General features: G+C 38.0%; 1 protein-coding gene across 8 annotated transcripts in view; it reads left to right on the forward strand.

The window, feature by feature from the left end:
- The window catches only part of LOC136858540 (SH3 and cysteine-rich domain-containing protein 3), a 325,524-nt gene that overhangs the window by 133,458 nt on the left and 178,734 nt on the right, over positions 1 to 13,332 (forward strand). For all 8 annotated transcript variants that reach the window (XM_067138153.2, XM_068225594.1, XM_068225595.1 and 5 more), the window contains exon 6: positions 8,117 to 8,161. In XM_067138153.2, the coding sequence (XP_066994254.2) occupies positions 8,117 to 8,161 (45 nt within the window). The remainder of the gene's footprint in view (positions 1 to 8,116; positions 8,162 to 13,332) is intronic.

Below are 13,332 nucleotides of genomic sequence, written 5' to 3' on the forward strand. Positions count from 1 at the left end.
TACCTGCAAGTCAGCTGACTGCAGTCCCTCTCCACCAACCATGTGAGTAGATGGCACCGCAAGCTGCAAGCACTATGCGTACCACAAACGAATCCTTTCATTAAAAAATAAACGAGATGATTTACTCTCCTCGTCCCCACATATTAAAGGTTATTGATATTATGAAAAATTATTCAGTATGAAACATAAATAAAACTGAAAAATACAAAAATAATTAGGAAGAGGGAAACTGAAGAAAAAGACGCATTTTAATATTTTAAAAATGCTAGAAGTGCAAAACGGAACCTCACACTACGTTCGAAACGTGTCGTCAAAATGCCTCCCCATTACTGAACAATATTATTTCAACATATTTTCACTTGCGAGATTTCCACTTCCGGAGGTGCATATGGCCTTGAGGTTCACTCAGCCTACACCAAAAATGAGTACCACGTTAATTCCTGGGGGCAAAGGTGGCCGGGCGTAGAGCTAACCACTCTACCCCATCACGTGCCGAGGTTAACAATGGTGGAAGCCTTTACCTTCCTCTCCTCCAAGGGCCTTCATGGCCTGTACGGAGGTGACTTTGCTTTTTATATTTTCACTTGACATTTTAAGTACATTTAAAAAAAACTGAAACTTTATCATTGAATGTTAACAAAAATTACCAATATTACTAAATATATAGAAAATGTAAAAATACAACTTTTACCATAGCAACATTAACAAACCAATGATAAGAGTCCTGAATCTGCATAAAATGAGAATTGGTTAATGGGGTCCAATTAGTTAACTAGTTGGGGCTGCATTAATAAATTCCGCATTAATTATTGCCTTTACATTTCTAGTAGGCCTAATCTCGACGCTGTTTGGGGCTTTATTACCTGATCTGACACTTCGCTCCACTGTATTATTTTTAATATATTTCTTAACATTGTTTTTGCACATGTACAACGATCTGAGGACATTTGTATTTTTAAATAATTTCCTTATTTAGAAATATTAATTATTCTGTTTTGTGCTATCAGTTTAATCATGATGGGTAACAAACCTCTGCCTGAAGTATACGACTACCGTGGAGCAAGTTTGTTGAAGGTTTCTATCTGATCTGTGTTAATTTAAGTATTTAACCTGTTCGCATGGTATAGTGTAGAATGACGTCACATGCTGTGTTACAGTGTATAAGTTAGAGTTCTCTGAAGTTAACTTCTTGCGTTTCTTGTATTTTTCTTTACTTAATGTTAATCATTTGTTTTGTCCTGGATTTTTAGTGTTAGTGGATTGCGTATTGTATTTCTTAATGTTAAAATTAGGTTAGTTTATGAAAAGAGACATTATTTTGTGTACTTAACCCATGTTGATTTTTAATAATCATTGCTTTTTATGTAGAAACTTTTTTTACAGCAAGTTTATGTATCAGTTATTAAATGTGAGAAATATCCTAGCCTGTCTTCGTCATTGTTATAAAGGAACATTATTTGTCATGCTTCTTGTCTAATAAGTAAGAAACCAAGGAACTAAAGGACTCCCTGGGCTCGCGAACCTAATACCGCTGGAATCGGAAGGGAACAAGACTTGACCATAGGAGGTCGCATAGGGATGATGAAAGAGAGGAGCCTTAATAAAGTAAGTGGAAGCTATGGCAGACTCAGCTAGAGGACCCGTGTGATTGGTATGCCTCGTCTGGCAACATATTCCTATACCGTGGATGTACTTAAGGTAGACGCTTGAATTTCCAAGTCATTAAAATATATCAACAACATTGGCCACGTGGAGTAACCGAGTAGCATGTTTGCTAGCTTCTCCTCAAGTGATTTGAAATCCGGTCAATGTATGTATATCACAAGTATTCCACACAAAACAGGAGGTCTTGTGGCTACGATCACCGCAAACTTGTTTGCTTTGCTTTATCATTGGCCACTGTTAGGCATGGGAATTGAGTTCTCCAGACGAAGTAGTTCTTCGTACCTTAGTTATGCTAGTTTCTGGAGTATCATAAAAGTAATCCAATTTTACTGCAGTATCTAGTCAGCTGACCTGCTACGCATCATAGCTGTATGCTCAAGTTTGTGGAGTCAGATCCCAGCACAGTCAGTTGCTATTAAATCCTTTCCAGAGCAAAATTCCGGCACTGTTGGGTTTCGTTAGAACTGGCGTTGAAGTGACGTTAAACACAAAGCATTATTATCAGTTAGTAGGAGTCAAGTAGGGGCTGCCAGGCCGAGGCGGTAAAGGCATGCTCGGTTCTCCCGGAAGGACGTGGGTTTGAATTCCCGTCAGGAAGTCGTAAAATTTAAGAAACGAGATTTCCACTTCCGGAGGTGCATGTGGCCCTTAGGTTCGCTCAGCCTACACCAAAAATGAGTACCAGGTTCATTCCTGGGGGCAAAGGCGGCCGGGCGTAGAGCTAACCACTCTACCCCACCAAGTGCCGAGGTTACGAATAGTGGAAGCCTTTACTTTCCACCCCTCCAAGGGCCTTCATGGCGGAGATGACTTTGCTTTGTTTAGGAGTCAAGTAGTGAACATTGACAGTATTCATAACTAAGAGATGAATATAAGCCGCGAAACTTCTCTGTGGCATACTTTGAAGATCGTCAGCTTTAGTTTATCCACACATAAGCTAGTGTCAGTGTTCTTTATGTACACTAAACGAAGAGGGACAGACCTGATAATGTCCTGTCAAAGCTTATGTACAGTACAGAGGACTAACCTTTTTCACGGATTTCATCACTATCAACAATATTATTCGTCGTCAGGGTTTCAAGCAAACCAGACAAAAGTAGCCATCAGTTCAAAAGAATCTTTTGTTGTTGTTTTTTTTTTTTTGTTTGCTATTTGTTTTACGTCGCACCGACACAGATAGGTCTTATGGCGACGAAGGGATAGGGAATGCCTAGGAGTGGGAAGAAAGCGGCCGTGGCCTTAATTCAGGTACAGCCCCAGCATTTGCTTGGTGTGAAAATGGGAAACCACGGAAAACCATCTTCAGGGCTGTCGACAGTAGGATTCGAACCCACTATCTCCCGGATGCAAGCTCTCCAAAAGAATCAAGTAAGCTTATAATTTTATGTGACTGTGGATATCGTGTTCACTGAGCGATTTGGATACACGATTTGAATCATGTAGCTGTGAGTTTACATTCGGGAGATGGTGGGTTCGAATCCCGTCGGCAGACCTGAAAATGTATTTCCGTGGTTTCCCATGTTCACACCAATCAAATGCTAGGGCTATGCCTTAATTAATTTCACGGCCGCTACTTTCCCAGTGCTAGCCATCTTCACTTCACCGGAAACCTTCGATGTGTTAGTGCGGCGTTAAAACCAGTAGGAACCGAGCTCGATAGCTGTAGTTGCTTAAGTGCGGCCTGTATCCAGTATTCCATTTCAAAAATCTCACTTGCATTGACCGATATTCGAACCTTGGCCCAAGCCGGAGTATGACGCCATTCCCCTATGAAAATCAATCGAGGAGTGGTAGGTAAAGACTTCCACTATCCGTAACCTCGGCACTGAGAGGTTAACTCTATGTTGCTTGGCCGATTTTGTTCTCCAAGTACTCATCTCTGTTGTAGTTGAGTGGATCCTAGATCTATCCAGAAGAGGAAGATCCACGTGCACAGTTCTCGACTTCTTCACTGTCTAGGAATCGAGGAATCTTCGACCCATATGATCCGAGCACGCCTTCTTATCTCCTCGGTTAGACAACGCACTATTATTGGTTTCAGGTTAATTCTATGTTCAGTTCATTGGTGTTTACAATATAAAAGCCTAAGGATCATTTGACCTATGAAGTAACTACTCACTGAACACCCACATAAAGGCAAGAAGCTCTCGTTGTAACATGTAACGTATATTAGTATACTACCGACAGGCTAAGAAATAATCTCTGTTTAGTGACTGATGTAAAGTAAATGTTTAACTAATACAATTTAAATTAGTACAGAAGTTGTTTTTAACACTGTAGTGTGTCTATTATGAAGTATCTACAATTAGGAGGAACTTAACGAGCTCTTACCTAATTACCTTACTGTAATATGAGACCCTCCTCCGTTTGTGGATACTTAGTGCTCATTACTGTGGTAGCGATTATCTTCAACACGCCCATCTGACAATGTTTTTCCACTTTACAAGAAATTTCCAGCGTTCCACTGATATAAAGCAGCTCATGAATAACAGTAGGTGAAGTCTTGTATTGATTAATTGTTGTATATGGTTGATAACACGCTTTAGTGGTTCTCCTAGAACGTTTCTGACTGATGAGGCGTTTGTCTCCCATCCTCAAGATTACGGGATCAAATCCTCTCACTGTAGGTTAAGAACGCCAGTATATTAAATGGCACGTTTATTGAGGACGAGATTTCGGTAAATCGACGTCTCTTATGACCAAAAATAATAAAAGTGATGTAAATGAGATTATTCGTTTATCTATAATCAGAAACAGAATACTGAAGCATTACAATGACAATAACAATAATTATTGTTTATTAATATTAATCTGAAATGGGAATATACAAAGATTTAAACAGGAAACAAATATAAATAAACTGTACAAGCCTAATATACCTAAAACCCTATATATCACATATTTGGATAAACAGTGACGTAAGTAAAGAATATCTCACGTAAATACAACAGAAGAGACTGAGAAGGGAAGATCAGAGAAGAACTAGAAGGGGAAAATGAAGCTAATTATGTAAGAAATATCGTGGCAGAAGGAAATGAAAGATATCTATGTTCCTATTGAGAGAATTGAATTGAATTTCAATTTATTGATCATGATTTACATGCCACTGAGGCTGAAAAGCCCCTTTATGTAGCGTCTTCTTATAATACAATACAGATTTATGATCACAGTAACTACATTTTTATAATATTAAAGTATTAAACTAAACATGAAACTTAAAAAATGAAAATACAGATACCAAATCCAGTAAGGTTAAGACATACATTATATAATAAGTAAGAAAGTAAATCATTAAGCCCTTCTGTTATTTTGGACTACATGGATTTAAAGAATATAAAGCTAAAGCAGAGAAACAATTTTCTTCGAAATATACATATTTCTGAATTGTTCGACACAAGAATGCCTGACCTCAGAAAAGATATCTTGAGTAACAGAAAGGCGGGAATTATTTATTGTTGTTATTATTATGATTATTCTTATTATTCTTAATTTTATTATTATCATTATTATTGTTTTTATTTTAGGTTACTGAAGTGCAGTACAATCACTGGTAATACTGTCTTGAAAGAGGCCATCCTTGAAGCCGAAATGAATATTTGACTTACTAAAACTACTATTAAATCATAATTGTAATCAGAAGTGAGTTATATGAACTCAAAAACTCATTCTCAATCGTTTAAAATCTCGAGAAAATTATATCAGCACCACTAGACTCATTTAGAGCATCAAATATTCGTTATTTTGTTGAGAATTCCAAATGAGATCTCTTTTTCTTTAAACATCTATCATAATCCAAGCAATGGAATGGACGTTAAACACACACCATTATTCTAATGTTATATAACAGACTTCTGAACCAAACCTGAAGGCCAACCCTTACGAGTGCAAAAAATGTATCTTTACAGGAGATCTACTAATAAAAATGTACCTAATTAGAAGTACCTGTTGAGCTGAAAGTCTGCCTATTTCCCGTTACAGTTGGGAATAGTAATTAAAGTAAAATAAGTGTGTGGTGATGATGATGATGATGATGATTATGATGATGATGATGATGATACTTAACAAAGACAAATATCCCTAATACCGTACTAAATAAGAGACCTGATGTACGATGGAGCATCAGTCAACAGCATGTGGTCATCTATGGAAAGGATTCAGGTCTCAGCCAATCGAATGTCATAAAATATGAATATAATTATGATTTATGATCTCCTCAACAATGGTCCTACGACATATAAAATTCATAGCCTAATTAGTTAGCCCTCATCACTTACGGAGCATTTGGCACGGTCGATGTTCATATGTGTGACCATTTCTTAAGGGAAGTATTCTGAACGAATTTCTATGCAGTACCCATGACTCTGCTATTTGTCATTACGATGAACAAGTTTTCCTATCGCTAGAGTATTCTGTGTCAACCAAGACAGCAGTTATTCAGAACAAGTTTTACTGAAGTCTTGTGTTCCATTAGTTCTAAATTTTCAACCTCATCTTCCAAACGCGACATCACTACAACAGTAATGCATTGCATTGCCAGAACTGCATCGGAATATTTGCTATTGCAGACAACAATCTGCTACTTGATGGTACTTAGACCCTTCTAACTGTAGCTTCTACTGTAACTATAGATTTAACTTGGCGTTGCACTAAATGAAAATATATTATTTTATTTTAATATATGTGTACTGTACAAGCTTATACTTCTCCGCATAATTTTATACCATACTGTTGAAATGTATCAACTGTACCCCTGAAATAACTGTGACCTCCTATGTATTTTGAATAAATGTTATTGTGATTTCCCCATAACTGGAGTTCTCCTGGATCGAAAAATCTTCACAATATATGTGTTACGAAATTATATTTTCATTCATTTTACAGAGGTATTCTGTAGTAGCACTACGAAAATTTCGTACATACACACAAACTTACGTATATACATTTCAAATTTCATAGCATTTGTTCATTATTAATTTCAATAATAGCTATCTTAAACGAAACTGAAGAATATACGCCTCTCTACCATTATAATGACTTATTATGGGATAATAAACGCATTGACTTCATAAACTCATACACATTGTGCTCTGAATTAATTGACCACCTCTTATCGTTCATATCATCGTAGGTAATGATTTCGCATGAACCTTTACAATAAGTTAAACGAACATGTTCATCATTTTTAAAGATACAAATCAGATGGAAAAATTTCAGGCCTAAACTACTTTTATTATAATATAGGCTAGAAGGTGTATAAAAATTAGACCGGCAAACCTCTCTGTGAGACTTAGTGAGGATAAGAGTAATAACCTTACTGCAATACTTATCATACATGCAGTTTACTTCTGAAGTATGGTATCATAAAAATTACGTACTTCACTGCACTTTACAGAAGAGATTGACCTGCGCACAAAGCTCACATTGTCGAACAAATTTCTGACAAGAAATGCATTAAAAAGTTGTTTCTTTTATGTTCTATAAAGTTTGTCGCTCTAATTTTTATGCACCCTGTATTTCACTGCCTGTCCCCAAAACCATGCGTCTTAGGCGTGTACATGGGGAAAAAAGTAGTATTCTCTTGTCAGTGTTATGAGAGATTTTCAATAATTACTTCAGGCAAGTGTAACTCCCGGCAATAAAAGTGTTGCTATTCCAATCCTGATGGATATTTTCCCATCCTAATCCCAAGATCAGATGTGCATGGGTACAAACAACACAATAAAGAGAGTTGCCTGAAAGGGGCCATTAAGAAACAGATGGCCACATTAACGTTTGTCCTTAAAAGAGTCCATACATCTTCAATATTTACACAAATAATAATAATAATAATAATAATAATAATAATAATAATAATAATAATACCTCATATTAAGCAAAAGATTTGCTTCCGAAAGAGGGAGCTGAGTGGCTCAGACGGTTGAGGCGCTGGCCTTCTGACCCCAGCTTGGCAGGTTCTATCATGGCTCAGTCCGGTGGTATTTGAAGGTGCTCAAATACGTCAGACTCGTGTCGGTAGATTTACTGGCAATTAAAAGGACTCTTGTGGGACTAAATTCCGGCACCTCGGCGTCTCCGAAAACCGTAAAAGTAGTTAGTGGGAAGTAAAGCAAATAACATTATTATTATTACATTATTATGTTTCAGAAAGAGAAAATATTATCTTAATAAGCTTGTGTTAGATAAGAGCTTGAGGGTCTAAGTACTTCAGTATCAACAAGCAAACTTCTCTCAGTTCTGGCATCTTTATTTAGAACATAATTCTTTATATTGACCGAGTTACATCCTATAAAATGTACGTTTTCTGGGATGTGGCTCGCTTTCGTTTTGTATGTTCATGTGAAACTTTTACTAATATAGTTTATTTTATTTTGTTTCTTTACCTTTTTCTCTTTCTATCTTCAACCCCTTTTCTTTTTCGTTTTCCGTTTCTTTACTTCGTTTGCCCTCACAGAAAGAACCAAATGTACCACGCAGTGTCCACCATCATGTCTATGAGGTATGGCAAACAGGCCCTGTTAGTTTGTGTGTTGTTGATTTGTTCACCTGGCTTATGGTTTTACCCAGTAACCTGTAAGTTTAGAACCTCGTGTCTCAGTGCATTTTCTCCTTTTAACAGCATGGCATTGGGTAGTGAATAGTGTAATATACTTACTTTCTTGAAGGGCACATAGTTTGCAACAAACTTACATTTCCTTCAATGACTTTCCAACGAATCAGGTGTATTGTAGTGCTAAAATCATACCTTATTACGTGATATTGGAGACAGACTTTTATTTAGGATACGTCATCGACGTTCTCAAATATTCACGTGGTATTTACGAAATGTCTTCGACTAGAAAATTCAATAAAAACACTCTGGACTTTTCTTGTGTTTTTATTTCCCTAAGAAGTATCTAGTAATGGTCTTAGATATGGGTTGACTTCCATTCTTGTAGACTTCCTGTTGTCCTGTCGTGTCCAGGATGAACAGTCTTGATGTTCGTTCCACAAAGCCCCACCGCAAGACCAGGTGATTATCAAGTTGACTTCTTCAACAGCCAAGCACGCTTCAAGACTGAAGAAGTGTAGAAATACAAGTATAAAACATAGATCAAGATTACTGTACTGTAACTCCTCTCATATCACGATCACTTCATCCACAGCCTCACCAACCAGAGCGTAGGTATACAGACGGGATGTGCGTCGGATCCCCCATCCGCATCTGTCACACTACGGGTTATATATTATCGAATAACCGGAGGAGAAGATGAAAAAAGAAAAAAGAAGGCTAAAATAACATTCCAGGAGCCACACATGTATTAACTTCTTATGTATCGAGCAATTTTCCTTAATCAAAGCAGTTTCTTTTAAATAGCTGACAACATTTGTTTAATAAAAGAACTAAAATAATTGATGGATATTTGAAGTTCTCAATTAATAACCTTATATAATGATATAAGTATGATATCCAAATTATCAATGACTCTAAATGTAATCGAACAGGACTGTGAATTTTGATTTATTTCTTTTTTTAACTTAGCCCTCGAGATAAACGTAAGTCACTTTACAATTATTTCACTTGTGAATTAACAAACAGGTATCCCAACAGCCAGTTAATTAAACTGCAGCCTTAAAAATATATATGCTAACACAAAATACACTGAGCGTTCAAAGATTTAGGGACACGAAACCAGTGTCTTACTGCACCATGTTTGGATGCCACAACAACTTTGATTAATCGTTGAAAAGGATTCCACAGTGCCTTCATCGCGTTCTTCAGGGATATGGCAACAGGACACGTAGATTGGTTGATAGATGATATCGTGCACGTTCTCATTCCACCCACATTCACAAGGGGGCACCGAAGGAATGATAACCCCTGGAATACTCCAAAACGATACCTGCTCTGTGATAGGGTGAATTACGCACTTGAAAACAACTATTCCCATTTGGATATGCACATTGCATGAACAAGTGCATGTGATCACCAACAAATTGTGAATACCTATCACCGTTTCAGATGTCCATGTACAGGTATTAGAGGCCTCAATCCACTCTAGAAACAGACCCCTTACTATTGCACTGCAACCCTCGGCCTTTACATTCAACACATGGCGCTATGGGCCCATTGGTTCCTGCTGTTTCCACCACCTTCAGAGCTTCCCGTCTGCATAATCTAATGCAATCCTGGATTCTTCTAATGATCGAGGATCCAGTTGCAGTAGGACTTGGCAAACTGTAGAAGACGTTTCTCATTCATCCTTCTCAATAAGAACTCTTGCAGGGTGTTTGCAGGCGTAGCCAATCCGTGCTAACGTTCGATAAATTGTGCCTTCTGAGACGCGATTCGGGGTCCAAAACATTGTGTACTCACCTCTTTACTTGCTTGCCTGGACAGTCCTCGTCAGTCGTCTCCAGTCCCTTCCATTTACCTTCATTTTAGATCGAAAAGTGTATTGCTGCTGATTTATCCATTCATGATGCACTAGCGGCAATCTTGGCCTCAAAAATCCAGTCAGTTGCAGTATGGGAACCGCTTGCACCTGCAATTCGGGCACCCATAATCATATCCGGTTCAAATCCCATAGCACCCTTTCACTGGCTCATGAATTCAAATCAAATCCGGTATAGATAGAGCATAGACTGGGGAAACGTACACTTACGTCATCCATCTGTCTCCATTAAATTGCGTTTTCCAAGGTGCGACTGTAGCCGCAACGACTGGGGTCGCCATACACGTTGGCGACAGCAGCCGCAAGCGACGGGCACGTAGGGTGTTTTCTTAAGTGTACGTTATAATAAGTTTATATCTACTTCATCCTTCTTGTTCCCGTTAACCCTAGAACACTAACCCTATTTCGCCACGCATTATTACTAACCCGTCGTATATTTGACTACTCCAATTTATAATTGTTATATTTTCTACGTAACAGGTTATATTCGGCAAAATTTTGGTTATTTTGAGTTCCTATAGTGTCGTAAACTTAACAGGAATCAAAACAGGTAGATATTAAATAATTTTATGCGATTATTTATTAAATATAGAAAACTTGACACATACAAAATATTAAATGAACACGTTTTATAAGAAGTGAATGTTGTAATACAATATTTTCAAATAAATCCTTAAAATTATGAATGTGTGTTATTTACATCGCAAAGAAACCAAAACTATCAACAAAATAAGTAAAATAAGTATAAATGTAAAAAAAAAGGCATGAAGATACATTATGCTTTATAAGTTCACACTATCACTAACCGTTCGTCAATATGACGACACCCACCCAATTATTACAAGAATGAGCAAAGTTATCAACAATCGTACCTGCCACAGTTAATAACTGCTCGAAAAAATCAGCTACACAAAAACGGCGGCAGGCACGCATGCGCGGAAGGAAATAAACTATACCGTTCTGCTACTTACCATCGTAAGATTTACGAAGGGTTAGTGTTCTAGGGTTAAGAGTAGGTAACCGACAAGTCAGTCCACATTCAAGAGTGGTCCTCCTGAAACATAACATTGTTGTGCTACGAAAATAATTGAGAAACTATCTCAACAATCGTTTTATTACTAAACTACATTCAGTTATAAGGTTCATGAATCTAACACATGAGCCACGTTATGTTGATGAAAGTTATTACAATTTTCAAAACGAATGATGGATTTTATTAAGTTCTTTTATACATACATACATCCATCATCATTGTAGATCGTTATGCCTTTCAGCGTTCAGTCTGCAAGCTTCTGTGAAGTTAAGAAACGTCGCCACCATCCTCTAGTGCTGTGGCCTCATTTAGTTCTATTACATGTTATCTTTAAATCTTTACAAACTGAGTCTATAACCATCGTCGTCTTGGTCTCCCTCTACTACGCCTACCCTCCATAGCAGAGTCCATTATTCTTCTAGGTAACCTATCCTCCTCCATTCGCCTCACATGACCACACCACCAAAGCCGGTTTATGCGCACAGCTTCACCGACCGAGTTCGTTCCTCACATAGCCTTTATCTCCTCATTCCGAATACACTCCTGTCATTGTTCCCACCTGTTTGTACCCGCAATCATTCTTGCTACTTTCATGTCTGTTACTTCTAACTTATGAATAAGATATCCTGAGTCCACCCAGCTTTCGCTCCCGTAAAGCAAAGTTGGTCTGAAAACAGTCAGATGTAAAGATAGTTTCGTCCGGGAGCTGACTTCCTTCTTACAGAATACTGCTGATCGCAACTGCGAGCTCACTGCATTAGCTTTACTGCACCTTGATTCAATCTCACTTACTATATTACCATCCTGGGAGAACACACAACATAAGTAATTGAAATTATCGACCTGTTCTAGCTTTGTATCACCAATCTGACATTGAATTATCTTGGATTTCTTACCTACTGACAACAATTTAGTCTTGGAAAGGCTAATTTTCATACCATACTCATTGCACCTATTTTCAAGTTCCAAGATATTAGACTGCAGGCTTTCCCCACAATCTGCAATTAAGACCAAGTCGTCAGCATAGGCCAGACTGCTTACTACATTTCCACCTACCTGAATCCCTCCCTGCCACTTTATACTTTTCAGCAGATGATCCATGTAAACTACGAACAACAAGGGTGGAAGATTACAGCCTCGTCTAACTCCTGTAAGTACCCTGAACCAATTCTCTTCTACCATCAATTTTCACTGCAGCCCAATTGTCAAAATAAATGCCTTTGATTGATTTTAATAATCTACACTTAATCCTATAATCCCTCAGTACGACGAAAATATTTTCTCTCGGTACCCTGTTATATGCTTTCGCTAGATCTACGAAAGATAAACACAATTATCTATTCTTCTCGTAGCGTTTTTCAGTTACCTGGCGCATACTAAAAATCTGATCCTGACAGCCTCTCTGTGGTCTGAAACCACACTGGTTTTCATCCAACTTCCTCTCAATGACTGATCGCATCCTCCCTTCCAAGATGCCAGGGAATACTTTGCCTGGTAAACTAACCAATGAGATACCTGGATAATTGTTGCAATCCTTCTTGTTCCCTTTCTTACAGATAGCTGCAATTACTGCCTTTGTCCAATCTGAAGGTACCTTACCAACACTCCATGCTAATCTTACTACTCTATGAAGCCATTTCATCCCTGCCTTTCCACTATACTTCACCATTTCAGGTCTAATTTCATCTATTCCTGGTGCTTTATGACAATGGAGTTTATTTACCATCCTTTCCACTTCGTCAAGCGTCATTTCACCAACACCATTTTCCTCCTCCCCATGACCGTGGCTGTTCGCAACACCACCAGGATGATTTACATTGAGAAGATGTTCAAAATATTCCCTCCACATCTCCAGTGATTCCCTGGGATCTATTATGTGTTTACCTGAATTACTCAAAACACTGTTCATTTCCTTTTTCCCTCCCTTCCTGAGATTCTTTATTACTGTCCAGTAAGGTTTCCTTGCTGCTTGACCTAGCCTTTCAAGGTTATTACTAAAATCTTCCCACGACCAAGGGCGCCCATGACCCAGCTGTCAGAGAAAGGAAAACATCTAATGTAGTCAGGTGTTTTTCTTTCAAGAAAATGATTTAAAAGTTGGTAATACGTAAAAGTGATAGGGTATACCGTGGATGGTATTCTACCGTGGAATAAAAGTCGCCATTCATCTTCCAAAATATTAAAAATACTAGATACTCCCAG

This window comes from Anabrus simplex, chromosome 1 (assembly GCF_040414725.1).
Source record: "Anabrus simplex isolate iqAnaSimp1 chromosome 1, ASM4041472v1, whole genome shotgun sequence".
In the NCBI taxonomy this organism is placed as follows: domain Eukaryota; kingdom Metazoa; phylum Arthropoda; class Insecta; order Orthoptera; family Tettigoniidae; genus Anabrus; species Anabrus simplex.